At 53.3% G+C, this 26101-nt stretch overlaps 1 protein-coding gene across 1 annotated transcript in view; it reads right to left on the bottom strand.

Moving 5' to 3' along the window:
- Positions 1–26101, bottom strand: part of LOC146403900 (uncharacterized) — a 119695-nt gene that overhangs the window by 74480 nt on the left and 19114 nt on the right. Inside the window, exon 3 of the mRNA XM_085022440.1 lies at positions 14373–14488. Coding sequence (XP_084878566.1) covers positions 14373–14488 — 116 coding nt within the window. The remainder of the gene's footprint in view (positions 1–14372; positions 14489–26101) is intronic.

Here is a 26101-nt window from a genome sequence, read left to right on the forward strand (position 1 = left end):
CATCCAAAAGGAAATCGCCTTGGTTGGCAGCATTTGCTGTTCTCCCAGCATAGCTCCTCCCACCATGGACAAATTCAAGCTGCCAAAGGCTAACCACCAGGGCAGAGCTCCTGAGTTCTAACAACGCACCCTCGAGCGGTTCTGCCCAGCCCCAAGCACTGTGCCTCCCGCCACAGTCAGTCCACATCTGTCCCAATAATGACCACTTGACAGCAGCACCGCCCACAACCCCTGGGCTGACCAGCTCACACCTGGGTCACTGGCCTCCTCGTCGCCTCCTCGGCCTTTGCCTCCTCGTCTGTTCTCAACACAACTTGAGTGCTTTAAAGCGGAAGCCAAAGCGTCACAGCCCTTTGCTGAAGCCCAGGTCTCCAGGGTGACAGCTGGCAAGCTCGTGGCTCTCTGGGCACGTCTGTCTCCTCCTCCAGCAGCACGGCCCCCTATGACCCCCTAGCAGCCCAGCACTCTCCAGCATCAGCATCCCAGGGCCACGGCCACAACTAACTCAAACCTTCCCTGACTGGCACACCCACACTCCCCCCGCCACCCGCTCTCCCCAGCCTCACGTGACCTCAGCGTTTCTCATCATGGTCACACACGTGGCCCCGAGGTCTCCTCTCACAGAAGACACAGTCCACGGAGGCACATGACTCTGTCTGCTCTGGGCCCTAGTGTGTCCCCAGCCTCAAGAGGCATCTGACAAGTGGTCACTGCCCACCCTTACTATCCCTGAGCCCCACTTCTGCTCCCTCCTCCCCCTCCCTGTTTGATGAGCCACTTCAGCAGCCTTGCTCAGAGCCGGCCCCTCCCCCATGGCACCCTCTCTGCCCTGGCCACCCAGAGTCAGCTTAGCCACGCCCAGACTCTTGAATCCTGCCCTCCCACTATTTCAGGCAAGAATGGAAGACATGTGTGCCTGGGAGAGAGTCCTCATCAGCGAGGGGAGCAGGCAAAAGGAAAGGGCCCTTCCTCCTTAGCAAAAGGCTTGTTCACAAGAAAAGAGCCACACCAGCCAAACTAGGACAGGCCCTGCTCACCCTCCTGAGATCTGACACTCCGTAGTCCCAAGCACAGGGAGAGGCCCGGAGTTACAAGTGCAGGACTGGAAACGCAGAGCCTGCTGCTCTGCTGTCGCCCCCTTCTGCACATCCTGCGAGCAGAGCCTTCCCAGCAGCTGGACGATGTCCCTCCCACACAGAATACACTTCTGGTGCGAAGGCAGGCATTTGTTTATACACAATAGGAATGAGTACTAAAACCGTGTAACGGTGCAAAAAGAAAATGAATATTTTAATCAAGAAATATAAAAAATTATCAGAACAATTAATTTAGGCCCTGGTGGTGCCACCCCTGCAACAACCTAAGGAAACAGCACTGGAGGCGCCATCTTTGTCCCAAAGGAACATGTTTCCAAACTTTTAGTCCTTCCAGATGTTACTCCTCCTCGGGCTTTCCCAGCAGGCCACGTGTCTCCCGAAGTTGTGTGACGTTAGCTGTGGCTTCTAGGCCGCTTGCTTCACTGCACCCACCCCAGAACAGGTCCACGCCCCGCTCTCCCTGGGCACCAAGCATTGGGCCTCCAGGTTCTGGGTGGAAGAACCTGCCTCGACCTTTCGCTGCCTCCCTCCCGCGTTTCTTTCACGCAAAGCGGAAATTGGCCGGGGCTCAGGACGCAGGTTGGACATGCTGGCAGGGGCGGGGCAGGGGCGGGGCGTGCGGGCAGGGGCGGGGCGAGGGGCGGGGGCGGGGCAGAGGCCGAGCCTGCAGGACAGGGGCGGGGCGTGAGGGCAGGTGCCCGATGCAAGGCGGCCGCCGCTCTGTCCCCCAGGTCGCGTGCACCCGCGAAGCCGCGCTGGAAGCGTACCAGCCCCGCCCGGGAACCCTCCTTTCTGCTCTTTCCCAGCGCGGAGCAGGTTGGAGGCAGTGACATCTGGCGGCCCCGGGAGGTACCCACACGCTTTCCGGTACAAGGAGCGGGAAATTCAGAAAACGCTACTGCAGCCTCAGCAACCGCGAGCGCACGCAGGGGGCTGCGGGCCTGTCTTTGATCGGCGTCTCATCCTGCAGGACCTGGGCTCCGTCGCCTTTTCCTCCAGCTCCTATTCGCAAAGTGGCTTCGCCTGGGCAGCAAGAGGGCGTGGACTTGTGAGACCTGGGCCGCCTAGAGGAAGGACCCGCTTCCCTGAGCGCCGCCAGGCAGCAGGGATGGGGGCTTGGTTCCTCTCGAGGACCAGAGCCGCATTTCCGCATTTTGTAAGAAGGGGTCAACTACCCACACCGACCAGCCTCTCCAGTGCTGCCGCAGTGCCAGGAGTCTGGACAGAGTCACAACAACTGAAGAAAAATGAGGAAACAAAATCCGAGCCTTAAGTACAAGCTTCATGCAGTTTAAATTCGCAGATTTACCACTTGATCTGACAGAAAGTTTGCGTACATATGCCCAGTTACCTCATGGAGAAATCTTCCTATGGATAAGTATATTCATCACATAGTCACAATCCACACATACAAAAGCGAAGAAACATAGAAAACTCATTTTTTACCACCAACTCACCAATGTGATCTAGGATTCTTGGCGTATTATAATCTGAGTGGAGATGGCACAGTGAAATGTGCAGTCCCCCGTACCCTCACAGGGCTATGTAGTCACAGGAGGGCTCCCTCCTGCGTCCAAGAACTGACCTACTGATGCCCAAATGTAAATGGTTCTGGAGCCTTGAGTCTCCTTGAGCTTGGTTTTGAGGGCTGTAGGTTTTAAGGAAAAAAGAGTCCCTGGGAAGCTTAACCACTTTCCCACGTTTACCCATGAGCTGCAGCATCGTACATCCAGCATCCTAGGATTATTTTTTAAATCATTCCAAAAATGACTACACTTGTGAGTCTTAGTTATATGCCTACCAGTAATGAGCACATCAAGCTATGTCATTACATCAAGAGTATGTCCTCATTTAAAGGAGAAAAAGGACAAAAATCACTCAGGAAAACCTGGCTGACTTAGGACTCCATCTAAATCCCTACCCTGAGCTGCCTTATGGAGATCAACCGTCCCTGCTCTCATGCCGCCCTAATGCTGAACACGGGAGGCGTGCCCAGTGTCTGCCACGTGGCCAGGGGACAAGAAGAGCATGCCTGCCGGCCCGGGGGCTGCTTATCCAGAGTCAAGTCCAAGGCAGCTGAGCCCAGAGGAGAGACGGCCTGATTAAGGGGCCTGGAGAGCTTGCCTGATACAATCCCTATTCCATTCACCAAGGTCACTGGGAAATGCCTCAGTGGGCTTTGGCTCAGATGCAGGGTTAACAGAGGCAGGAGCAGAACAGGAGAGGGACAGCCACACCCTGCACCGTGATCCTGAGCAGGGCTCTGCTCGCCTCTCTCCAGGTGGCCCCATCAGTGAGCCCCAAATCCCTGGCCCAGCGCACCTTCCTGAGGACAGCTGGACACCTTGCTTTGCCCAGAGTTTTATTTGTCAAGAAGCATCCTGGTGCACAGGCCCTTAGCTCTCTGGGGGTCTGGGGGTGCATTTGCCAGTGGTGCTCAGGTGGCATGTCTCAGAACCCAGGGCTCCCAGGGAGCAGTTCACGTCAAGCAGGTGGCTGGACTCCTCTTCCAGGGGTGTCAGGCCTCAGCGACACCATCCACCAGACCCTGGAGGGGTCTGCTCTCTGCTTTTCCAGCCCCTCACACAGGCAAGCCACCCCTCTGGGTCCTGCACCCTGACTCAGAGGTGACTCAGAGATTTCCCACATGTGACTCACCAGCGCCAGTCCCTGGTACCTGGGAGGTCTTTCCTTAGAAGTCCCAGCCAGGCCCGGTCCTGCCCAGCACATGAGGTCACAGCCCAGGGCACAGACCCTCCTGGCCCAGCTGCCAACAGGGACCCAGGCCCACCCAGACTGGCTCCCACCTGCGCCCCGTGCCTACTACCTGCAGCGCCCCCACCCTTTTCCATCCAGTGCCGACCCAGCCACCCAGGACCTGCCCACACAGCCCCACACGGGCCCCCACCTGCTCACACTGCGTCCCCTGATGGTCGGACCTGCTGTCTGAGGGTCAGGGGTTCCAGGAGGTGGGGTGGACACTGCCCCAGGTGGTTTCACCCCACCAGAGGAGGGGGGTCAGACAGGCTCTATTCGGGCTAGCGGCTCCAGCCCAACCACCCTCCACTTTCTCCCGATGGACAAAGTCGGGGACCGGGCTGCTTCTACCCGTGGGCTCTGCACACACCAAACCCCTTCTCGGTGGGCAAAAGGAAAGCTTCCATCTCTCAAGCCCCCGACAACATCCTCTCCAAGACAAACTCGATTTAATTCACTTCCATGTCACTGGATTCAGTACCTTGGGATACACCTGAACACACCCATCACCCACCCGCCTTCCTCTGCCAAAGGCACTCATGGGGCACTTCCTAGTCTCAGACCCCATTCTAGGCGCAGGGTCACAGCAGGGACGGGACAAGGTGTCTGACAACAAACAATGCACAAACGAAAGAAGGGGAGGGCTCCCTGCAGGCCCTGGGCTGATTCACATCCCCAGAGCCAAGACCAGCCTTCACCCCAACGAGCAAGTGTCCAGTCTATGGGGTATTTAAGCCAATCCTTGAAATTTCAGGCGTAAGCCCTCTTTTAGGGAACTAACGCGATACTCGTAACATTGCTTGTGTGGGTAGATCAGATTTGCAAAGTGATTTACATCACTTCCTCTTACAAGTCTCCCACAACCAGACCTTCTTCTAAGGTCCCTGCCTTAGGGACAAGCTGTATTTGAAAAACAGCCATTCTCTTGTTGCTCTTACTCTTCTGCCATTTGAGTCCCTACGGGGACATTTCTGGGTAAGATGGTGGCAATGAGAAGAGGGAAGTGGATGCTAGTGATAAAGTGAAAAGCACATAGGTAAAGAGATGTCTTTGTTACACCCACCAAGTCAAGCTGCAGCTTCATAATAGGGTAAAAAGCTGGATCTGGAGGCTGAGTGATGTCACACACAGCACCGGGAATCCCAGGCTGCGGAGCCAACCCCAGTGACAGCAGACGCTGTTGCAGTTAGTCCTCAGTGTCACCATCCTTCTTATGAGTAATACTCCATTCAGTTTCCTCCACATGGCAATTTTAAATGCATTTGCGAACTATGGTTGGGTTTTTTTCTCCTTTATTTTAGTGAGCGTGTTTCTTCTGTGCCTCCACCCAGAGAAGCTTCATTTTGTAAACAGACAGAAGGTTCCAAGGTTGTCCCATCAGATGCTGAGACTCGTTCCTGGGAAAACAGCCAAGCCTCCTGTCAGCTCCAGGCTCGGGCCACCCAAAGGATGACAGGCAAAGACAACACAGCAGAGTGCCCGCACCGCGGGTGACTTCTCTGCAGGGTTCCCGCTGGAGGTTCTCGGGCATAGGAAATGCCAGTTAACTTCCAAGTGAGGGCCTCATTTCTAACAGCAGGCAGGGTGTTGAGGGGCAGAGAAAGTTACGGAGTTCCAAAGATAACGATCCCACTGTATTCAGCACCTCTCCTGTCCCAAGCTGGGCGCTGTCAACTTTACTGACAAAATCCCACTTCCAGCTGCACCGGGCCTCACGCACATTCCCTGACTTCCTCCTTCCCGGGAGGTCCCCATGGAAAATGCCACACCTTTATCTCAGAAGTAAAGGAGGTTGCATCCCAGTCCCAGGTCCAGGGGCCAGGGAGCCGGACCGCGGGGAGGGCGGGCTGAGCTGCCATCCTCAAGGGCTCCCTCTGCTGGCCGAAGTCACAAGGAGCCATTCCTGCGACTCCACCAACACGTCCAGGGAGCCGCCTGGACCTCCTGACATGTCCAGACACCAGCTCCCACGCTCACTCGGGTCCTAGGGGCACGGATGTCCTACCGCGGGTTGTGCAGTCACAGAGGCATCCTGGGGGGCCACAGTATGGCCAGCGATAGCCAGCCCTCTCTTGGTCTTAGAGGGAGACCCCACCCCACAGCTCAGGGCCACACCAGGCAGAGAAGTGGCCTGGCTGGAGGACAGGGCCTGAGTCCGCAGAGGACATGCAGGAATGCAAAACCATGAGGACTGCCTTCCCCAGTAAAGACGAGACCTTTGCCACTGCTATAAAGTCCCAATGTCATGAAAGTCACTGCAGAATTTCTTCCTGCTTTTTGTAGAAGCTTTCCTTTTTTAAACTTTCCACCACACTGTTAGTTAAAACGACTTCTTTAAAACATGAAGTAAATATTTCACTACCTTCTTTCAAATTACTATTGGTCCATTTGGTTGATTATAAATGAGGACCAATATTTTACAAAGTTTGGAAATGTTAAAAATAAAATAAAACTCACTGGCAGTGAGTTCTTGTTTATACATGAATACTTTCCAGAGTCTCTTTTGAAATACTCAGGGCTATAGAATTTTAAATAGGAGAAAGTATTACGGAATGGCAGAAGTCCATAGATAAGCCCTGAAACTTACAGCATCACAGGATTTAAAGCCTTAGGGTTAGGCAGAAACCAATTCTAACATTTTGACAGCTGGCTTTTATGTCCTGATTTTAGCACTAGCCAAAAACCAGGTACCACTGCAGTGTAACAGCTTTAAATCCAGAAGTGGTCACATGTCCACCCTTCTATAAATGTGTCTGCCCTGCATTTACAGGACACTTGCTATTGCTAGTGTCTCACACACCTTCTCCCTCTGTACCTCACCGTGACTGTGAAGTCTGGGTGGAAAAGATGCTGACTTTTTCCTTGAGGATCCTTTATATTTGAGGACACTGAGAAGCAGAGAGGTCAGTGGCCATGGGTCAGGGGTCCAGGCCCCCGCGGAAAGCAGAGTCATGTTTGTGCCTGGGAGCTGCCCCTCGGTCACTCTGCCCAGCGCCCCGGGAGTTGAGGAGCCAGCGGCCAGCAGCAGAAAGGCTGACTCACACTTACTCCAGCCCGGAGGAATTTACAAGCTCTCTGACCCAAGAGCCCAGGGGGTCAGTGCCGGGCAGCTGGATGACGGCAGCCTCTGGGCCTCGCTGTGCTGGGCGTCTGCTTCCTCCGATGTGCCCGCAGCTCCCTCCAGCCCACGACACCCACATGCCCTCCCAACACCTCGCCGGCTGCTGAGGTCCTGCTGCTACGCCAGCCACACCCGGCCCTCCAGCTGGGGCACCAACACCCACACACGGACACTGGGGAAAGTGGGTCCTGCTCAGCTGTCACTGCTCACACGCTCTCTGCCAACGCCTTTGACCACCTCGAGCCCGGGGAGTGAGGCAAGGCTGTATGTGAGTGACTAACTGACTCTCACAACTTTACCGTGAAGGTAAGTGCCCTGACTGCACCCCTGTCTAGGGGAGGGACCTGGCTCAGGCTAGAGAGCCTGTCTGTCTGTCGCCACACAGCTACTGGGCAGAAGGCTCTGGATTTATGCACCGGGGGCCCCGGTACCCACACTCACCCCTAACATGGAGCCCCTTCCCATGGGAAAGGGGAAAACAGGCCCACTAAGAGTCCCCCAGCTGCTCCCTCCCAGGAAGGCAGGACCCCTTAGGATGGGAGCACTCGGAGTCCTCAGAAAAGGGGCTCAACTTGCTCAACCCGACGTTTCCCAAACTCACATTGGCACGGGCACTGCCCTTGAAGGCCTGTGAGCTCACCGCCCCACCTTTACCCACTTCCCAGCTTTGGGGACACACTTTGTCATGGGCTCTACAGAGAATTCATGAAGAACCTTTGTTTTGTCTCTAGCTTCACTTTGGCTCCAAGTTCCCACAGGGCCCAGGGCTTGCTTGTCGGTCCACACTGGCCTGACTCCCAGCACGCTGTCATCCTTGGGACCTCTGGGTGCGATTGTCTGCTCCAATGCTTCCCCAGATGGAGTGCTGGGTGCTGGAGAAACGCTGTCAGAAAGACAATCACTGCAATGCTCGAACTTCCGTCCCAGTTTTTACAGAATTACACAGAGCGCTCGCTGGGCTGTCAGTAAGGAGTCTCAGGTCTGTGGACGTCCTGGAGAGACAGGAGCAGGCACGCGTCCATGGGCCCTTGGGCCCCTCGGCAGGAAGGTGCAGGGTGTCCCCACAGTCCTGGGGTTATTTCACATCTGGGGTTCACACTTCCCTGGCCCAAGCCCCACCACCCCCTCATCTGAAGCCAAGTGTGACTTCATTCTTCCGTTCGTGAGGGTGTCTTGTCCACACACTCAGCCACCAGCCCGTCCCTGCTTTTCCGGGTCATTTGTGTCCTGGAATGATCCTCGGCTGCTCATTTTCAAAGCACACAACTGGGAGGAGGTTTCACTTCAGTAAGAAGTTTGAGTCACTCAGTCCAGAGTTGTTAGGGGTCAGGCAGGGACTCAGAGCCCAGCAGCCTCTCCTCGGATCCTCAGGACCACACTGCAGGCCCCAGGTGTCCTCCATTCTGCCGAGCGTGGCCTGAGTACCACGTTCTGCTCCAGGAGATGCATGTGAAACCTTGGTGTCTTCCACCTGCCGAGTGTGGAAGGAAGCTCTCGGCATGACTGCCCGTGGGCACCCATGAGCACCCGTGGGCACATGTGGCCATGACAGGATGTCACTGCCTGCTGCAGTGAGGGCTGGTTCTCTCCAGGGCATGGGGGACCGCACTGCCTGGCCCACACCTATGTGTGACTGTGGCTCCATAAAGCCCCATGGCTCCCACAGATCTTAGTGCCACCTCTTCCAGGCTCTACTGACACCTCAGGGCCCGTGCTGTGGGCAATAGTCCCTCCTCCTGCTGCACGGTGCTGGAGGGTTGTGTCAGCCTCAGGTTCATCCTAAAAACAGACCCGTTTTGCCTGAGACACTAGAGACTTTGTGTCCGGGTGTTTCTCCAAGTCCCAGGATCCTGGACCTTTGCAAGACAAGAGGCCACTCCAGAAGCCTTGCCAGCTGTGAACAGACACACCGACGGCAGGTGACCGGCATCCCAGGATGCAGCCCCTGCACTTTCTCTGCAGAGCATCTGCTCTGTTCTCAGGTCTGGCCTGGGCTACAGGTGAGAAGTGCCTTCCTGAATCCCACCTGCATCCACATGTTTCCTGCGACCGGGCCGGGGGACACGCAGGCCACCCTGGAGGAGCGCTGCTGGGTGAAACCAGAGTCAGCCATTCGGGACCCTGGGAGACCATGTGTCAGGGACTAGGGCCCCTTCTGAACATGGTGGGGGAGGGGTGGCTGTGCTCATCTTCGACATCACCGCGTCACCTAAAGCCCTTCAGGTAGATTGGTGCTGATGCTTGCAAGGCTTCACCCTTGCTGCCTAGAATGTCACTCTTTTTTTTTTTTTTTTTGCTTTTTAGGGCCACATCTGTGGCATATGTAGATTCCCAGGCTAGGGGTCGAATCAGAGCTACGGCTGCCAGTCTATACCTCATCCACAGCAACACAGGATCTGAGCCACGTCTGTGACCTATACCACAGCTCACGGCAATGCCAGATCCTTAACCCACTGAGCAAGGCCAGGAATCGAATCCACAACCTCATGGTTCCTAGTGGATTTGTTTCCGTTGCGCCACGACGGAAACTACTGGAACATATCTTGGTGACGGTGCTCTCCACCCGAGCTGACCTTGATGCCGGTGTAAAACCAGTAGGAGCAGCAAAGCGAGCAGGTTCTGGAGCAAGAACATCTGAGTGTGAGGCCTAGTCTGCTAGAGGCACGATTTAGAGCAAAGTCACTTAGCCCCGTAAGCCTCCATCTCCTCACAAGTAAGATGGAAGAAGAGTGGGGCCACCTCACAGGACTGTTGGATTAAGAATGCAGATTTTGCAAAAGCCCGGTTGGGACCTCCCACTTCCCCATGTGGTTCTACACCTGCTCCCATCGGGGGTGGTGTCTCCTTCCTGACCCTGGGCTGACCTGTGACATTTTGGACAATTGAAGTGGTGAGGGGAGCGGCCTCAGCCTCCCACCCTCCCAGAGCCCCAAGGCTGCCGTGTGAGCACACCGAAGCTGGCCTGCCGGGTACCAGCACCAGGGCCCAGCTGCCATGCGGCCCAGCCACCAGGTGGCCAACAGCGTGATACCCGTGTGAAGCCCTCCTGGACCAGCTGACCTCAGACGCGGGAGAAGCTGCACCAAGACCAGCCTCTCTGGGCCTTCACCTGGAGGCTCATGGCCCCTGGTCTAAGCTGATACACTCTGAGGCTGTTGGCAAACCACTTGTAAAGCTTTAAACCGACATATTTTCAGTGCTGAATGATACTAACAGCTATTTGTCCATCATACCAATTTAAAAATATAGCGTCTAATCCAGCACACAAATCTGAAATCTATCAAAGCACCTGCCATGGAGTTACAAAGAGGGGGCCACGCTTTGTTCAGCTGCAATGTCTTCCATCCACCCATGGCATCTCCTAGAAGCGCTAGGAGTCCAAAGCAGAAGAGAGCTCACGGGGAGCGCAGGGGAGAACATGGGTGGACCATGGCACCAGCAGGACTTAGCAGAGGGATCCAGACAGGGTGAGGCCACTTTCTTGTTCTTTGTCCCTCTGGGCATAAGGACCACACACAGACGGTTGGCACGAGATCAGAAATGAGGGAAAGGGGAAAGCGACTGCGGAGGGGGCACTGCAGTGGGGGACACAGAAAGTCAAGACCTCACCCCAGAGGCAGGAGCATAAGCCTGGGTGTGCCCTGGCGAGGCCCCCGTTTTCCCACCCATTTCCAGGAGACGGGACTCTGTACATACGCTAGACAGAGCCATGGTCGTCCAGCTGAGAGCCCGAGGCGGCACTACGCCAGCAGGGACGGTGTTTCCTGCCCCCCTCAACCCCCATCTGCTGTGAGCTGAGCTGCAACATCTACTGTAGTGGTTCCTGTTTCTCTAAGAATTCATACTGCCAGGACCTTTCCTTCTGTCTGATGTTGACATTCAGCTGGGCAAACTCATGTTCCCATCTTGGTTGACCAGAAAAGCAAAGTCCAAGACACCCCCCAGGACCCCTGCCCCAAATGCACCCTGACCGCCTTCGTGTAAAGAAGCCGTAAGAAAGGTATCCAGCCTGGGGAATGGTGGACGTGACCGTGCAGACTGTCAGCCGGGTACCATCCTCCTTTCCTTTTCATCGACACAATCCCACTTCGTTGGAGGCAGCAATGCGCCCGGTTAAAAACACACCACACCAGCCTTGATCCTTTCCCAGCCAGGGGCAGCCTGCAGACCACATTCGTACCCCTCTGTGGGGTTGAGTCAGTGAGGTTGGGCCCAGTTCTAACTGACGCAGAAAGAGAGGCACTGATCCCACATACACAACTGAACCAGAACCACAGGGCGCTATGACACAAGGAGCTGCTAAAACGACACATAACGCAGTCCCCAGTGTCCCCATGAATGGACTAACAGCCGGCAGTGACCAAGGGGCAGTAGTGACACATATATGGGATGTGTTTAATATTAGAGAATGGTTTGATATTTTCCAAGACCAAGCCCACATCCCAAATCAGGTCCCACATTAACACAAAGTCACTTCCAAAGCTCAGATCACATTTGCAAAGTAAACCTAGAACCCTGAACTGGAATAAACGTCTTTGCTCATCTGAAGGCCAACCAACTTCAAGAGCCAAATACAAACAGACCCTAACCTTCCTATTGATTCGGGACATGGAACAAGTAGTCAGCCTGGCCAACTCACTTCATAAGCGTTACTGGGCTCCTACTCCCATCAAACCCTGGGCCACACCTAGAACCTCAGAGTAGCCTGTGGTCCCAGAACCCACGTTCAGTGTCACCAATGAGCAGAGCCAGCTGGGACTGGGGTTCAAGGGACGCTTTTGCCAAGTGTCAGTTCGTGACTGACAGCATGTGACAATTCCTATTTAGAGTAGCCTGCAGTTTGAAGCAGACTATTTGTTCCAGGTCAGGTGGACCTGTGAATTCTAAAATAATCTATGTCCAAGGTTACTCTAATCAGCTCTTAGTCTTCCTTGTATGAATTCTGAAGTCCTAAACTGTCCAGGGTTTGGATCCCAAAAGAGTTTCCATTTCCATCCCTAGTTAGAAGCAACACGCAAACGGAAAGACTGGCTCCAGAGGTGGCCAGCCCTTGTTACCAGGGACGTGCGCGGGTGCCCTGGGCCTCACACCCCTCCCCTTTCCGTGGGAAATCTCGCCACACTTCATCAGCAGCCGGCACTCACTAATCGCTTTCCGCTGTATACTCGGTAACAGCGTTTGTCACTATAGTGATTCCCTGAAAACTGAGCTGGTCTGCCAGCAAGGACTGCTTTCTGCTTTGAGCAGGCAAAGATTAACTGCCCCAGACGAGGTGCCGCAGGAAATATGCACGGATGCATCCCTTCCAGCTACAGCCACTTAAGCCCGTCTGCCTGATGGTGTGAACTGTGAAGTCTTCATGCTCAGCGCTCAGACGCTGCCCTCCCAGAGCCCCAGAAAGTCCCCACCCTCTGCAGCAGCATCTGTCCTGGCTTTTGCCCACCTTGGCGCTCCCTGTGAAATTCAATGCAAGGCTCCAGGAATAACCCAACATAAATGCGGTCTGTGGAAAGTAAGTACCTCCACCCAGAGAAGTCAGCTCCTGAGCTCCGCCAGCAGGAAAGGAATCGGAGTCCTCTCTGGAGATGGATCTGAACGGATGTGATGGTGAATTTGCATACAAAGCCCAGACTTCCTGCTCCCCACTTGCTGTGTCTGTTCTTTGGCAAAGACATTTAAAAGTTAACCACAGGACGTCTGCATCTGGGAAGAGGGAGGAGGTCTGCCTTCCTCTTCTGCTCCCCTAAGTACACCTGAAACACTAGGCATCAAACACACAACACTGAGCGCAGAGAGGAGAGGCCAGACTGGCCGGCGACCTCAGAGCCTGACGAGGACACTGCAGAGTCCCAGGACTTGCTTTCTGCCCCATTCCGTCAGAGACTGGGAGATGGCAACGCCAACGGCACAGACAAAGAAGTCCTCTGGGCAGAGGACCAGGAAAAGGGCAGCCCAGCAAGAAAGAGAACTTTCTGAAAAGAACCACTGTGCTCCAGCCAAACCCCACAAGAAAAGCTGCAGCCCTGCCCCACACCAGGCCCACAAAGGCTGAGCCAGGAGCCTGCACCCACTCCAGACAGCAGGAGCTGCCCCAGGATCACAGCCCCATGTTGGTGTTGGTGGAGACACGTGGGGCTTGGACTTCCACCCCCACGGAGTCTCGGCGCCACCCCATCTGCCGCTGGGTGGTGGCTGAGAAGGCCGTGGGGACAGTGGGATTTTCACCACATCCCAGCAGTAACGGGGCTGCCCCTGCCATGATGTCAGTGCAGGGTACGTGGGGGGCAGTCCTACCCTCACAGCCAGGGACACCCCCATGAAGCCCCAGGGGAATGGGGACTCCCAACATGCTCACCCAGAGCAGTGAGGAGCCCCCTGGGGGTCAAGGGAGCCTGAGTGGGGACCCAGGACTTCACCTACCTGGCAAGAAAAGGGATGCGCCCTCCTGCCCCCATGGACCAACGTCAGAGGAAGCACCAAAACCAAAGGGTTCATAATAGCCATGTTCAGGCTCCAGTCTAAATCCACCCTTCACACCAAGAACCAGGAGACCCTCAAACTGAATGAAGAAAGTCAGTCCTCAGACACCAACACTGAGATGATACATGGTAGGGTAGTTATCCAACAAAGACTTTAAAGCAGCCAACACAAAAATCCATCATTGAGCAAACATGAAAGTGCTTAAAACAATTAAAAAGAGTCTCAAAAAAGAGATAGAAAGCCACAGCTAGAAACAGAAGGAAGAAGAACTAGATGGAAATTTTAGAACTGAAAACGTAACTGAAATAAAAACCTCAATGAATGTGCTCAACAGAAAAATGGAAGAGACAGAGGAAAGAATGGGCGAACTAGAGGAACAATCTGAACAAGAGAGCAAACAGACTAAACGAATGTGAACCCCGAGCCTCAGACTAAAAATCTAACATGTGGGTCACAAAGCCTCAGAAGGAGAGCAGAACATGGTGAAAGTACCCAAAGAAAATGGCTGAAGACATCTTACATTTTGCAGAAGACATAGCCCACAGGTTCAAGAGGCTAAGTGAATCCCAAACAAGATAAACCCAAATAAATCAACACCCAGTTTCCTCACAATTAAAATTCTGGTTTTTTTGTTTGTTTGTTTGTTTGTCTTGTTTTTTTCTTTTTAGGGCTGCATTTGCAGCATATAGAAGTTCCCTGGCTAAGGGTCAAATCAGAGCAGCAGCTGCCGGTCTACAGCCACAGCCACAGCAACGCGGGATCCTTAACCCACTGAGCAAGACCAGAGATCAAACTCGCATCCTCATGGATACAAGTCGGGTTCGTTACCACTGTAGCCACGACAGGAACTCCCTAAAATTCTGAAAACTAAGGCAAACAAAATCCTTGAAAGAATCCAGAGAAAAACAATACCTCACCAGTAGTGGGAAGGAATCCAGATTTCAGGAGTGGGAGGCAGAGGAAATGGCACAAAGTGACTCGAGAGCTGAAAGCAAAGACTGTCAAATCCTGCCTCTTCATCCAGTGAGACGTCCTGGGGGAAACCAAAGGGAAACCAGAGGTCACTTAGATGAAGGGAAACTAAGACAAGCTGTCGTCAGCAGACCTGCCCTAAAAGAATGGCAAGAGGACTTCCCTGAACAGAAAGAGAAAAGAAGGAACTTTGGGGCATCAGGAAGGAAGAAAGACCACAGCAAGAACAGACACAGGAAAACACAGCAAACTTGTCTTGTCCTCTTGAGTATATTACGATGTTATATGATATTTTATGATATTATGCAGTTGAAGCAAAAATTATAACAATATGATGTGGTTCTAAATGTATACAGAGGAAATTCAAAATAATTGTACTATAAAAATGGGAAGATGAAAGGATTGGAAGTAAAGTTTCTACAGGTCATTCCAGCTGGCAAAATGACAGCACCAGGAAACTGTGAAAAATTATAAAAGGTAATGCATAGGGCAAAACACTTAAAATGCTATATAACAGATACATTCAAAAACACAAAGGAGAATTCTAAAAAATGTTCAGCAGTAGTCGTCCAGGCCCCCGAGCCTGGAAGCAGCCTGAGCTCCACCAAGCCCAGTCTGCTCCAGCCCAGGCAGCTCTTGGACCACAGAATCCCAGATGCTGAGGCAGCCTAGCAAGAACCTCAGGCCCTTGCATTGAGTGGGGGCGGTGGGGGGAGAGCTGCTGCCACCAGGGGTCAGCAGCCCAGAGCCCCTGGGCCCCTGCTGAATCCCAGTGTTCATTCCAAGGCAAAGATGCAATATCCCACTTTATTCCTTCCGGGGCCTCCAGTAAAGCATCCAAATCCATTACGTCGCCCTCCCAGTGGAAGGTTTTAACCCTGCTGCTCATCCAGGTCTGATTTAAACAACTCAATGGCAGCATTTTGCCAGCACCCTCTGGAAGTCTCTCCCTGGTAGCCAGTAGAAAGCGGGAAGAATTGACCAAGTCCTCGTCTGCTATCTGCAGTCACACCCCTCAGACTACGACGTCTGATTCCCAGAATCACATTCGTGAGAGGTTCCAAGTGAGTCATTGGCCCCTTGGGCATGACTGTGTCCTAGTGCTAGCGCCAGGCCCCCACCGCCAGAGAAAGGAGGGTGAAGGGCCCCCCTAGCAAGCAGGGCTCCCCGTCCCCAGTCCGGGAGAGAGGCGGCCACAGGGCAGCACACAAACAAGCAAACAGGTGAGGGAGGGGCCAGCGCAGAAGCCCACTGACACAGCAGATGCAGCGGCCTGACCGTTCACTGCCTGGAAGCTGCAAAGTTTGAGTCAGGCCTGCTTTGTGGTTCTGCTGGGGCCAAATATGACATTGAAATGCTCCATTCCATGAATACCGTAACATTTTGTCAATCTGGAATGCATTTTAATCAAAAGCCCCCTTGAAAGGGTCTCGTCTGTTGTATTTTCTTGTTGGCTCATCTCATCAGCATCTGCTGTGTTTAGACAATATGAACTAAAACGGAGGCGCGCTGTTTGTGCACAGCCGCGTTTTGAGGAGGGCGCAGCGCTCCGGGACTGGCGGTGTTTATGTAAATCAGTGTGGCTGACACAGCCTTCATAAACAGATGGGGGAAATATAACAAACACGCGGCTCACGCAGGAAATGTTTGTTTGAGAGCTGGCTTTGGCCTCAGCAGACTGATGAGCAGTCGCTGACATGGCAGATCTGGGCTCCTGCGCACCAGGCCGTACGGGGGGCCCCCCCCGGTGAGGGGGGGATCGGGGGGGCTGAGGCTCAGCGTGGTTGAGGGGTTGGACACAACCTCCTGGTGCTGGGCCTCGGGCACACCTCCAGCCGGGACCCCGCCAGCTGCGTACTGTCCCGCAGCACCCAGGCTGGAGAGCCTGTGCCAGGCCCTTTGGACCCAGGTCCTAGTTCTCATTCAGAAACCGGGCAGTGGAGAAACAACACCCACGCAGGCACATCAGACAGGGGCATGCGGTTTCTCCACCACCCTACCATGCTGTGCCACACCAGGCTGTGTGCCACCCCGTCCTGGGCTCCTGTCCCGTGCTGTGCAGTATCCTGCAGGCTGTGTTCCTGCTGCAATGCCATGCAACCACACAGCACAGTGCCAACTGTGCAGAATGGCCCCTCCCACTGGACCAAATTCGGCGTTGTGTGGGGCAGCACCACACCATGTATAACACAGAGGTGCAGCACAGTGGCTCCTGGAAACATTTTATGCCACCCCGTCCTTGCACACTGGACTGGACTGGACTAAACTCGCTCAATGACACTACTCTCTCTGCCCCAGGAGCCAGGCAGGAAGCTAGAAAGTCCCCATGCTGGGAGCCACACTGAGGGACAGAGGAGGAGGTCCGAAATACTGGAGCTTTTTCTCTTTCAGGTTTTTCTTTTATCAAGTTCATTTGGCACAAGAGTTGCTCTCGAAGCATGAAGGGGGCTTGCAGTGAACATCATTTTTGTTTTAAAGGAGAAATGTATTTTTATCTGTTAAAAAAAACTTTTTTTTTTTTTTGCATTTTAACCACATGTTGAAATATGTTTGGGGCACTAAATGCAACTCAAATTGAGCTGGCTTTTGCAAAATTAGTCACTAAACCATTTCTCAGAGCAACAGAAGTATATGTGTGCCTGGATCCTACTCTCTACACCACATGCCTTAAAACTGGCGCCCTGGCAGGATGGAGAATGCTGTCCTGCAGGCACCCTAGCAGCCCAATTTCTTGCTGACCTTAACCCTGTGTTAATATTGAGGAGCCCAGCAGTTCGAACAGGCACCTACACAGACTCTCCTGCTGGCGACTAAAGGGACTTGTGAGCAGTGGGGCTGCTTGTACAGGACTTGGCACTGCTGGGGGACAAGGTGCTTCTCTCCCACAAGAAGATTTAGGGTGCTTGTGTCCTTCCTAGTCTGGGGGCCTGGGCTGGACACACCCCAGTGAGTCCCCAGACTATTCACTCAGGCCCCAGGAGGTGGGGGGGGCCCTACCTCAGCGTGGTTCCTGGTGGCCGGGCTCAGTGCCCAGGTTCCCACTGAGAACCATGCTGGGGGGAGAAGGCGGGTCCAGGGGGGTGGAAAGGATGCCAGGCCACGAGCAAGCACGGACACGGGGGACCCCCGGGCTCATCCAGGACGCCCATTGTCCTCACACAAGTCAGACGGGGGGCTTCCTAGAGGAGCCTCCTCCCCAGGAGGAAGGACCAGGAGTGGATGGCTCACAGGGCCAAGGCCTCCCTGCCAGGCTCTCCAACTTTGCTGAACCCAGTACATGCACCCATGATGGTGAAACCCAACAAACACGTACTGTCCTCCCGGGAGGGCCGTGTTCCCGCTGCCTGGCCCACAGGAGAGCCAGGCTGCAGGTGCTGAATTTACCAGTGGCTACGGGGGAAGGTCTGGCTGCCCGTACAGCCAGTCCTGGCCTAAGGCAGCCTCCTGCTCCCCCGCTCCCCAGTCCCCTGCCCGCATCTCCCATCCGCATCGGCCGCACATGCCTGCGCGTGGTGCTGAATAAAACCTGACAACTGGAGGTGCCACAGACACTGCCCTCCACCCATTTTCTTTCCTGAGCAATGCTTCAGCAGCACAGAGGGCCCCTGGCAAGGTGCAGGGAGAGGGTTCTGGAAGTTCACGCTGAGCAGGGAACGTGGGCTGCTCCCTTCTGTGCACGGACCCCGCGCTGGCCCCCCAGGGATGTAGGGACTTGGGCTGACCCTCTCCTGGAACAGGCAGCTCATCGACAACACTGGCCCAACTCCGTGGGGTCCCCAAAGCAGCAGCCGAGGCCCCTGCGCAAGTGGCCAGGCTCCAGGTTCTGGGGGTCAGAATCTTAGGAAGGCAGTGGGGCGGGGGGAGGAGCTTTGTTAGGAAAAATAATACACAATTCCCAATATAAAATTACATTAAAACTTTACCAGAATGAAAGAAATCACAAGAGCTCTGGGGATGCAGATCCTTTGTCCTGAAAGCCCTTTACCAGCAATGCTCGAGCACGGCAGCAACCTGGCTTCCTCCCAAAACCACCCCACGTTCCCCCTGCCCAGGCAACTAGGTCCCTGAGTCGCAGACCCTCCCCTGGGTGAGGGACTAAGCACCGTGGCTGGGCTGCCCACCCCCAGCACCTGATCTGAACTAGTGTATCGTTTACAGTGACCTCAACACAAAGGAAAAACGGGGACACAGAGCGTGTGAATCTCAGGTCCACAGCTCCATACACAGCATTTGATGTCAGCCTGAAACAAACACTGACCGGAAGCAGACGCAGGACAGCAGGGTCTCAGGCCCAAGGCCCTCCTGGCCGCTGGCCGACAGCAAAGTCCTGTCCCAGCAGCCCTGCTCAGGCCACCCCGGGCCCACGGCCACCGGGCTCTGCTTCCGACTGGGGAAGACTCCAAACCATAAACTGCCACGGAAATGTATACACACGTCCTCGTCCCAAATGTGCTCCTCTAAGGGGCGTTTCTGTGGGATCCAGCTTCAAGTTTTCAACTCTGTCATATTTTCTAAACTCCAGTCTCCTCCATTTACTTTAGGGCTGCAGCACCCTCTCTCTCTGGAGGGAAAGCTAAACAGTGTGGTCAGGACGCCGAGTTCCCACGCAGCCGTGAAAACCTCCATCCTCAGGGTTGCTGCTCGCCATGGCACAGCCTGCTGGCCAGGCGAGCAGGTGGGTCTGAGCCCAGGCCAGCCAGGATGGGGCATGCGGGGACCAGTCCATGCAGCTGGTAGCATCACTCTCAGCCACCAAAACTAATGGTGCAAGGCTGGCTTATGGGCATGGATGGAGGTCTATGACACACTGCTATGTGGAAAATGACAATATACCCTCATTTATGTAAATATCTATCTACCTGTATTTGCATGTTTTATACACACAGGAAGATCTAGAATACTGTTCAGTCAACAAATTGACTCAGTGATTATTTCTAAACAATGGGATCTTGTCTAACTTTGATTTTCTTATCTGAACTTCTCTCTAGATATAAAAACTATGCACAACATGCAAAATGTAACTTTTACCGTGGACAATGGGCATTTTTTTCTAAAGGGTGAAGCTGTGAAGACGAAGGTGGCTGGACTGGGGCTCAGAGGGGAACAGGCCCGAGGAGACGAGCCTCAGGGCCGTGCGGGGGGGGCGCCCACCCATCCCAGAGCTCCTCCTCCAGATGAGTCGTTCTTTCCACCCCTTCCTGTCTCAACATCGCTCCAAATTCCCAGTCCTGAAGGATTTCATGGAAACAGAGGACCAGAAGGGGCTGATTAAACCTGGAACAGACGTGGACCTGGGTTCAGATCCAGTCTGGCTACGGAGTGACCAGCGGTGACACAGTTGACATCCCAAACTGTCTTCTCACCTACAGTGTACTATCCCCCTGGAAACCCGAGAGGCCACACAAGGCCATCTGAAATGACGTCACCTTCATCTCTAGCTAGTGCAAAAAGGAAAAACAGATTACTCTATGGCTGTATTTTACTTTTTGTAGAGCTTCACCAATGGTCACCAGATTCGGAGGACATGCCCAACTCCACTTCTCTGGATGAGGGGCGATCCTCACAAGGGTCTCTGCCAACAGCAGCCCCCCACCCCAACCTATCAGAGCCTGCCTCCTTGGAGCCCCAGCCTGGCCACTGGGGACACCAAGATCTCAGTCTGAGCACTTCATACGGAACCCGTAGAAAACTCTGTGTCTAATTGATATATTCACGTCATTATGTGGTTGATGTGTGGACTGACAGAGGGGCCACTCCTAAGGCAGCCCCCACATTTAAAGGACAGGGCCAGAATCCTGCTGGAACTCACTGCTGCCCTCTCTCTCCTTGATGGGAGCTAAGGGAGCTGTGCAGTGTGCAGCCATGAAGCCTGTAGCCATGAAGCATGCAGTCATGCAGCCTGCAGCCGTGCAACCTGCAGCCATGCAGCAGGACTGCCAGCCTGTCCTGTCCTGTCCAGGAGGTGGAATGAAAGCCACTGTTTCCTCAGATAAGGGAGGCTTGACTGGCAGCCACCCCCCACCCGACTCTGCCTTCCCGCCTAGAGCACAGACGTGATGTCTAGGTGTGGAGCCAGTGTCCCTGGAATCAGGACAAACACCACACACTGACAGGGGAGGGGAAGCTCGAAGGAGCCAGGGACGCGGCGTCTCCACAGCCACACAGGGCTGCTCTCCGGATGTCCTGAGAAACAGGAACCGATGCTGTCCCAGCGTGACTGCCTGAGTGCCTTTACTTACGTCAGAAGCAACTCCAGCTGACTGAGAAAACCTGCCTGTGTTGGTGCCCCCCTCCCCGCCAGACCCTGAACCCACACCCATTCGAGGAGTCAGGGGCTCCCGGTACAGCCGCACTCAGCGCTGGTCTCAGAGCCTGAATCCCAGGCAGTGATCCTGCTGGGAAGCCCTCGCCCAACCCCAGGTCTCCCACAGGCCCAGTCCCACCCGCCAGAGCCACCCTGTGCTTCGGGGCATCCGAGAACAGAGGTAACAGGCCCTAATGGCAACGGGGGTGTCTGAGGCCAGCCACACCGAGGGAGCACCTTGCCACCAATGGACCCGCGGCCACCAGGGTGCTGCAAACTGAAGGCTTTTCACACAACAGCCTCATGGCCACACCTGTACATGTACATGCATGTGGGGAGCTCTGCACATGTGTGTGCACTGTGCACACACGCATTTGTCAGGAGTATTGATGGCACACATCCTAAGTGTGTGTTATCCATAGCACCCCCCACAAAAACAGGCTGAAAAGCAGACACTGAATAAATCAAAGCATGACTTAAGAGTTGCTCAGAAGGGGACAAGTTCAAGTGTGTGTCCCGAGGCTGCAGGGACTGGTCTTGTAGTGGGTCATCTCTTGTGGCCATTCCCAGCAGGTGTAGCCCAGCAAGAAGCTCACCACCCACAACCACGGTGGAGTGACGAGAGGCAGGGACAGGGAGCACCCTCCATCTCCACGTGGAACTGGGCTCCTCCCAGGGCCCCAGGTGCCCACGGGCTACACTGTGAGGCCCCACCTGCATTCATGCCCCCCAAGCTTGGCTTGGGGAAGCAGCCCCGCCTCCCTGGACACCCGCCCAGTGTCATCTGTGTCACCTGTCTCCCCCTCACCTTGCCTTGGAGCAAATGCTTCCTGGCCCTTTGGGTTCTCCTGTGCACTCTGTCCAATTTTCTGCTGGGCTGTTAGTCTAATTCGCTCTATGTTTTGGGTAATAAATACGTGTAGTTTATGCACCGCAAATATTTTCTCACAGTCTTTGACTTTTCATTTCACCTTTTGAGGCACAAAAGCTTTCATTTTTCCTATAATACAATCTACCAGTTTTTCTTTGAGTCTTTGTTTTATGTGTCTTAAAAATATGACTCTACCCTAAAGCCATAGAGTTATTCTCCCATACATCTTCTAAATGTTTTAGGTTGATTTTTTGAGACTGGTAGGGAGTAAGAATTTACATTTTTCATTTTACAACCAACTGTCCCAGCCCAGCTCCTTATTTGTGAAACCTGCTGTTCTAAGTATCAGGTTCTCTCATCTCTGCACATCTTTCTGCCTCTATTCACACCCATCATGCCACTGCTTCTCTCTAGAGTCTTAATTGTCAGAGCCCAAGACAAACCTCTGCCTCTAGGAGAGTGACGAGCTCCACTTTGTGTTTTTCTTTAAAATGACCTCCTCCGTTACATCAGCAAGCGCTGCTTCATAATAAACATCCCGAAACCTAGACAGTGAAGCCAATAAGCATGTACTTGGTTCTAAAAGTCTGATGGCCAGCTATTTTGGAGGGCCTTCGTATCTAGACAGGGCTGGCACACGTATCTGGCTATTGGCTGGGCCCAGGGGGTGACTAACCAGGCCACCTGTCATCCAGGTGTGTTTTCACACAGAGCGCATGAAACACGCACCTACCTGCCAAAGCGAGTGAGGCGGCCAGCGCAGACTCCGAGGGAGAGGAGCCGCCCGTCGCACTGGTCAGGGAGTGGAGACAGGGCAGGGCAGGAGGCCACCCTGGGAGCCAACGCACAGCTACTTCACTGAGTTTTTCTCTTCCGTGTAAATTTTAGAGGCTGACTTTTATAATCACACAATAAAGCCTGTTAGGTTTATCAATAGGTATCTAATATTATTTTTGCAATTTTTCCTAAAATATCATTTTAAATTTCATTTCAAGTGCTAATAAATGAAGTATGAGAAGACGCCAGATTCCCCTGGCACACTGTGCAGGAGAGCCCCGTGCCGTTGAGAGTGCGGGCACCGGGGCTGCCATGGAAACGCTCACCCAAATCTTCTGGCTACATAGAAACCCTCAGCAACTACCTTCAGATCACGCAGTCGAGCTGCATCTGGGATTAAGAGTCTGGATGAAAGTCTGCCCTGCAGGCCACTTTCAGGTTGGAAGAAACAGGTACAGATGGTCAGAGGAACACTCACCATGGAGGGTTTACGTGGGGCCTGAAACCCCATGAGCAGCACAGGCAGAGCGCATCCAGGAGCACCGCCTGCAGGTCTCTCCTCAGACAGCCCTCTCCCCGAACCCGAACTCAGACCCTGACCCTGCTCCTGCTCCAGCCACACTGATAGGAAAGCCCAGGGTAACGGGGAGTGGGCACAGTTAGGTCACATGACAGCTTGGACAGGGTCCTCACACACGGGGCAGCACCTCTGGAGCTAGATACAAGTACTACACTGAGCACCTGTGGGGTGAGACACTAATATTACAGTGAGGGTCTCTGGAGTGAGATACAAATATTACAGTGAGCACCTCTGGGATGAGAAAATATTACACTGAGCGCCTCTGGAGTGAGATACAAATATTACAGTGAGCATCTCTGGGGTGAGATACAAATATTACAGCGAGTGTCTCCAGAGTGAGACTGCTTTCCTCCAGAAGTCACTGGTTTGTTGATCACTGTTGTTGTCCATTAGTTTTCAGACTTGTCCAAACTATCTTTGCAAAGACATCCTGTCCCGTGTGATCAGTTGAACTCTTCCCTTCCCACCGTGTCCAGCTAGCGTGACAGAGACACCCTTAAACGTGAGAGCTCCCCGTCTTTATCAGTCAGCTCTGTCCAGGGAGCTCCTTCAGGACTTAGCTAGGTTTGCTTTGCACCCAGGAGTCAGGCCACAGTGAAAGTTTAACATCTTCGAGGTCCTCTCTGAGCACGTGTTTGCCTAGGTGTGCACATGCATTTCTAACTCTCCTGTATACACAGCTGCTGGGGAACACTTGATTTCCAGAGTCTCACCCCAGCTTCTCCCCAACCTTAGAACATCGACTGTGTATCTTGCCCTCGGCATCCGTGAGTCTGTGCAGCTCGTAAAGGCACTGCCCAGTTTTTCCTCCTGAGTTCCGAGTTAGGCAAAACACAAGAACACCTTATGGTGGTCTTCTAAGTACATTCAGAACAGACAAATGTAGTAATTTCCCAGTAAAGTCCAGTTTAAGGGAGGGACCTGGATGCTGGGCCACTGTTCCCTCAGACCTGCCACCCCAGGAAGGGGCGGGTAAGAGACATAAGAAACCACAGAATTCTGATCACTTTGAACAGGGCTTTTTCTGATTAGGTGTCTGCTCGGTGGCAGTAAACTGGCTGTTTTCCAGAGTCCTGACACAGTCGTTGAGACAGTTTCTGTTTGTTTCTTGAGGTGTTTCCGGGATGGGGCAGAGAGCTTGGAGTTTCTCTAAGGCACCATTTCACCAGTATTAACCCCACTCCCAATTCCTGCTGTGATTTTACCACTTTCAGGCTCATTTCTTTTCTTTCCTTTTTTTTTTTTTTTTTTTTTAGGGCCGAACCCGAGGCAAATGGAAGTTCCAGGCTAGGGGTCTAATCGGAGCTGCAGTTGCCAGCCTACACCACAGCCACAGCAACACGGGATCCGAACTGCGTCCGCGAACTACACCACAGCTCACGGCAACACCAGATCCTTAACCCACTGAGCAAGGCCAGGGATCGAACCCACATCCTCATGGATACTAGTCAGATTCATTTCCACTGGGCCACGATAGCAACTCTTCATGCACATTTCCTGAACTTCTAATGCAGGGACCTTTTGAAAAGAAGTCCAGAACGTGACCAATTTACTCATATCATCTTCGCCTCCTGGATGTTCCCCTCTGCCTCCCAGAGGATCTCTTGTCCAACAGGCTCTACGTGCCACCAGCTTCCTGCCATTCACAACCCATGAGCAAACCCTTCATTGTCCTTCAGCTCTGTAGTCAGAGCTTCAAAGAACAGCACAGCCAGTCATCATGTTCTCCCCGTCTCCTGTGTTGTCCTCTCAATGTTCTCACAGTGTCTGCCCCATAATCAGAACCCTGAGGACAGCTATTTTGGTTTCTAATGAATCATAAACTAAGGTTCCCAAGCCATGAACTCTCCCCAGGGAAAACCGCCAGCAGATGCCTAAGAGCCTTGCAAATGCCAGAGGCACTAGAAGTCCAAGGCAGTAGTTGCAGACAGGCGCATTTTTTCCTCTCCCCAAATTCTATTATGATAAATCGTTTCAGTCCCCATTTAAATTTTTAAGTGGAATTTACTCGTGGCAGTGAAAACCAAGAGGCAGTTTATCACAGGAAACAAAGGCTTTGAAATCAAACCAGTATTCAAATACTGATGTTGACACTTACCAGTAGCAAGTTACTTAATTTCTATAAAACTCTGTTTCTCATCTGAAAAGAAACGGAGAAAATAACAATTCCCTGGCAGGAGTAACATGAAAATTAGATAAAATAGCACATATAAAGTCCTAATACTGAGTTAAAAGTTCCCTTCACCAGAAAAAAAAAAAAAAAAAAAAAAGGACAATGAGAACTTCTCTGCTAATTCTAATTTTATTAGAGAGCTTTTACATGGATGCCAGGCTCTTGGTTTACATGCTTTCTTGTTTCCATATGTTATAATAGCATATCAGGCAGCTCTAAGGTGACTGTCTAGGGTGTTTCTGGAAGACAGACGGAAGAGCTCACTAGTGGGATATTTGCACAAGGGATCAAAACTCCTAAGAAAGATTCTTCACAAGAGAAGACAGTCGCAGAGGTGGCCCAGATCCTCCAGGACGAGGCAAAGGCCGTGGTTCCTCTGAGCACAGTTATCACAGTGATGTCTGCTATCCAGCTCGCCCTCCAGTCACTCCCTGGGCTGGCGCCCAGCTCCCAGGGAGAGAGGAGGCAGAACTCAAAGCTGCTTCACCAGGTTTCCTCAGGACCAAGGGCACGTGTCCACACTGTTTATAAAGGAAAAAAACACAAGCGAAGGAGAGTGATGCCCCCACTTTGGGACAATCTAAGACGGGCAGCTTGGGCACTGGACTAGGCAAGCACTAGACTCTGCTCGTCACAAACAGCAAACAACAAAGAAGGATGCAGCCCACTGGCGCAGCTTTCCAGGGAGGTCCTGCCCGGCCGCCACTTCTCCCTCCAGCAGCCATCCTCAGCACAAAGGGCAACCGTGCCCAGATGTGTGTGGGTTGGTGGGTGAACCACTGCCCTTCACTGGGCTGAAGCTACCCTTGCACAGGGGGAGACATATGGGTGTGAGAACAGACACACAACTTACACATGTGTATGGAAAGTTAACCTGCTTTTCAATCCCCCTCATGTAAAGGTACAGAGACAGCCTTCTCATCGAGAGTCCCTTCTATCCTTTTTCAGGTCCACTCATGGTTTCCTAAG

This window comes from Sus scrofa, chromosome 4 (assembly GCF_054392235.1).
Source record: "Sus scrofa isolate SSC_HxYL_T2T_F1_AM1 chromosome 4, Sscrofa_HxYL_maternal_Yorkshire_Landrace_v2.0, whole genome shotgun sequence".
Classification (NCBI taxonomy): Eukaryota; Metazoa; Chordata; class Mammalia; order Artiodactyla; family Suidae; genus Sus; species Sus scrofa.